This window comes from Octopus bimaculoides, chromosome 4 (assembly GCF_001194135.2).
Source record: "Octopus bimaculoides isolate UCB-OBI-ISO-001 chromosome 4, ASM119413v2, whole genome shotgun sequence".
Lineage (NCBI taxonomy): Eukaryota > Metazoa > Mollusca > Cephalopoda > Octopoda > Octopodidae > Octopus > Octopus bimaculoides.
The window spans coordinates 137,542,326-137,546,486 of record NC_068984.1 but is presented as its reverse complement, the minus strand read 5'-3'; the positions used below and the strand labels follow the sequence as shown (position 1 = coordinate 137,546,486).

Below are 4,161 nucleotides of genomic sequence, written 5' to 3'. Positions count from 1 at the left end.
ATCAATTAGAAGGCATTTTTTTCCTTCATGATCTTTGACAACTATATCTGGTCTATTTGCCTTAATTTCTCTATCTGTGTGTATTGGCATATCCCAGAGTATGGTTGCTTTCTCGTTTTCTGTGACCTTTTCTGGCGTGTGTTTATACCATCTTTTTTCTGTTGCTATTCCATAATGTTGGCATAGCTTCCAGTGTATATAGGTCCCAGCTCTGTCGTGTCTGTGAATATATTCCTTCTTAGCCAGGACTGGGCAGCCAGAGATAATATGATTTATTGTTTCTTGTCGATCTCCACATATTCTACAGTTACTTGTTATATTTCTTTTCATTATGTGTTTTTGGTAATTTCTGGTGGGGAGGCTTTGGTCTTGTGCAGCAATTAAAAATCCTTCAGTCTCTCTTATTATTATTATTATTATTATTATTATTAATTTAATTATTATTATTATTTTTTATTTCTAGGAAATAAAGAGCATTATTTTGACCGATATTCAAGAAATAGGTAAAAAACATGATTTGAAAGGTTTTGAACAGGTACGTACTTTCTCAGTTAATAGTTAGAGTACATACAGTGAGCATCATCATCATCATCATCATCATCATCTTCATTTAACGTTTGCTTTCCATGGTGGCATGGGTTGGACTGTTTGACAGGGTCTGTCAAGGCAGAAGACTGCACCAGCCTTGGCTGCCTGTTTTGGTATGTTTTTTTTTATGGTTGGATGTCCTTCCTAATACTGACCACCCTGCAGAGTGGACTGAGTGCTTTTTACATGGCACCAGCACCAGCAAGGTCTGTTTTGGCAGCTCCACAGATTCACATACCCTTAACAATAGTTCTTAGGGAGTTTCAGCACGACACAGAATGTGACAGGGCTGGCTCTTTGAATTATAGGTACAACTCATTTCTACCAGGTGGGTAGACTAGAGCAACAAAAAAAAAAAATAGAATAAAATAAAGTGCCTTGCTCAAGGAATAGAACTCATGACCTTGCAGACCATGAGTCAAATACACTAACCACTAAGCCACACACCTTATATATGAGTGTAAGTGTGGGGGTATGGGGTGTAGGTGTGTGGCTGTGTGTGTCTTTGTGTCTATGTGTGTTTTTGTGTGTGTGTGTCTGTGTCTTTGTGTGTATGTCCGTGTTTGTGTCTTTGTGTGTCTGTCTGTGTGTATATGTGTGTGTCTTTGTGTGTGTTTCTGTGTGTGTATCTTTGTGTCTGTGTTTGTCCCCCACCACTGCTTGACAACTGGTATTGGTGTGTTTACATCCCCCATAACTTAGCAGTTCAGTAAAAGAGACTAACAGAATAAGTACCAGGTTTTAAAAAGAAAATGTGGTGCCCCAGCTTGGCCTCAGTCTGGTGATTGAAACAAATAAGAGGTAAAAGATAAAAGAAAAAATTAGATTATGTTACATCAACATTACAATAACATAATGTTAATGTTACATTACTTTAACATTACATTAGCATTACATTAACATTACATTAACATAACATTAACATAACATCAACATTACTAAACAGTTTGTCTGGCATGCTAACGGTTCTTTCAGCTTGCCATTTTCATCATCATCATCATCATTTAACATCCACCTTCCATGCTGGCATGGGGGGGTTTGACCTCTGGAGATACACTGTGACTGTGAAGACCCAGTAAATATAGTGAGTTCATGGCTGTATCCTACACCAGTTTCACCTAACCAGTCCCAGCCCATTCAAAAGTACCTTGAACCATAGGATGACCTGCCATGCTTGAGGAGACCTATTGAGTCAAGTACATCAGCATAAAAATGAAAATCAAATGGAAATTGTAGTTGTGATACCCGTGCTGGTAACACATAAAAAGCACCATCTGACCGTGGCCGATGCCAGCGCCACCTTGACTGGCTTCCATACCGGTGGCACATAAAAAGCACCAAGTGATCGTGACTGTTGCCAGCCTGCACTGGCCCCTGTGCCGGTGGCACGTAAAAAGCACTCGCTTCACTCATGGAGTGGATGGTGTTAGGAAGGGCATCCAGCTGTAGAAACACAGCCAGATCAGACTGGAGCCTGGTGCAGCCTCCTGGCTTCCCAGACCCCAGTCGAACCATCCAACCCATGCTAGCATGGAAACGCATGTTGAACGATGATGATGATGATGATGATTGGATTACCATAAGGTGGTGAACTGGCAGAACTGTTACTGCACTGGGGAAAAATGCTTTGTGGCATTTCTTTTGATTTTATGTTCTGAGTTCAAATACCACCCGGGTCGACTTTACCTTTTATCGTTTTAAGGTTGATAAAATAAAGTATGTAATCGACTAGTCCCCTCCCCTCAAATTGTGGACCTTGTGCCAAAAATTGTAATCAAATATTAAATTAACTTTACGTTGCATTAACTCTACATAACTTTGTATCTTCTTTTTCATAAAATCTATAATATTTTACCTGTGTGAATTTTTTTTTTTTTTTGTTTCAGGTAAAGGCTATCACTCTCACTTCGGTCCCATTCGGAATTGAAAATGGTCTCATTTCATCAACACTGAAGAATAAACGATTCCAATTATTGAAAACTTTTCAGCAACATATTTCAGATATGTACAAAATCAGCAATGGTTCTTAGGCAACATTTTGTGACTTATGAGTCATTATAACAACATTTTCTCTATTTTCTTATACATCATTGTACCATACTTTCTCTCAATAGAATTTCTGCCACAAATTTATACTATTTGGTTGTCAGATGAAATTGTTTTGTTTTTGTTTTTGTTTTTCCTACTTGGTAATTCAATGCTGTATGTCTGAAAAGAAGTTGGAAAGCTTCTACCCCTACTGGTGACAAAGGGCCTCTCGCACAGAGTGAAAGGTAGATTGTACAATGCATGTGTGTGAACCACCATGCTTCATGACAGTGAAACATGGGCCATGACTGTGGAGGACATGCGTAGGCTATACGATAAATGAAAGTTGTTGAGAAAGGGTAAAGCAACAGAACAAACAAAAAAATAAAAATAAAAGGCATATAACATTACAATAAAAACAATTTGTGTTGATTCAAATAACATTAGAAAGGATTGAAATAAATAGAAGAAAAAGAAAACAAATTTATCTGAGAACCTAATAACTTACTGTGATGAATGCTGTAAATGTAAACCAATACTTAAAAGGGGAAAATCCATTAGCAGCTCTTGATTATTCAATGAAGCCATTTCACTTTTGCTAACACTACTAATATGTTTGGGAAAGGCTCACAATCACTAACTGTACTCGGGATACTAATAATTTTTTTCTTCTTGGATACAAAGACTGAGAGAAAAATTATCCGGAATAGGGCATGTGTGGATTAAATTAATATAAGTAAATTACCTGTGATAATTAATGATGACAGCAATGAGTCCCATAATCCTTTGTGTCATACAAGTGCAACTAGGACAAATGATTGGCAGAGCTTAAACCTCCATAATAATTACTGGTATTTGCTAGTACAAAAAAATATCAGTTTATAGTAACTTACTAAATAATTTGAAATACAATAGAAACAAGTATGGTTAAAGAGTTAACGGGAAATATATCAAAATATCTGTTTAAAAAGGGTTTTTTTTTTTTTACTTCTTTATAGTTGTTGTTATTCTTTAGCTCCTCAAAAAAAAGCTGTTATAATTCAAGAAATATTTTTTATAATTTTCTCAATGTATTTTTTTAACCTTCAAAATGTATTTTTATAACTTTCAAAATGTATTTTCTATAAGTTTCTTCGGAAGATTAAAGTTATTGTTTTATAATTTACTTCAACACTTGTCTATATTGCTTCATTTCATTGTACTTATTTTGGTAAGACAGTCTCTCGCAAATTTCACTTGTTCGTTATTACCGCTTGTTTCCAATGCTTTTAAGGGTTTTGACAAGGATTTACATGAGGCAGGATATTTATGGCCAGATGCTCTTCTTGTTGATAACCCCCTCTATCTGTTTTCAAGTAAGATGATATTTTTAATTGCAGAGGTTTCCAAAAGCACAGAGCTACTGGTCAAAATGTCAACACCGTCACTGCTGGTGACAAGCATGGAATACCACCACTCACATATGTTTGAACATGAACACACACACACACACACACACACACACACACACACACACACACACACACACACACACACACACACACA

General features: G+C 36.6%; 1 protein-coding gene across 2 annotated transcripts in view; it reads left to right on the top strand.

Moving 5' to 3' along the window:
• The window catches only part of LOC106876986 (long-chain-fatty-acid--CoA ligase 5), a 63,115-nt gene extending 59,328 nt beyond the window's left edge, over positions 1–3,787 (top strand). For both annotated transcript variants that reach the window (XM_014925760.2, XM_014925761.2), the window contains 2 exons: positions 464–535; positions 2,475–3,787. In XM_014925760.2, coding sequence (XP_014781246.1) covers positions 464–535; positions 2,475–2,618 — 216 coding nt within the window. In that variant the 3' untranslated portion in view covers positions 2,619–3,787. The remainder of the gene's footprint in view (positions 1–463; positions 536–2,474) is intronic.
• Positions 3,788–4,161: the final 374 nt, after the last annotated feature.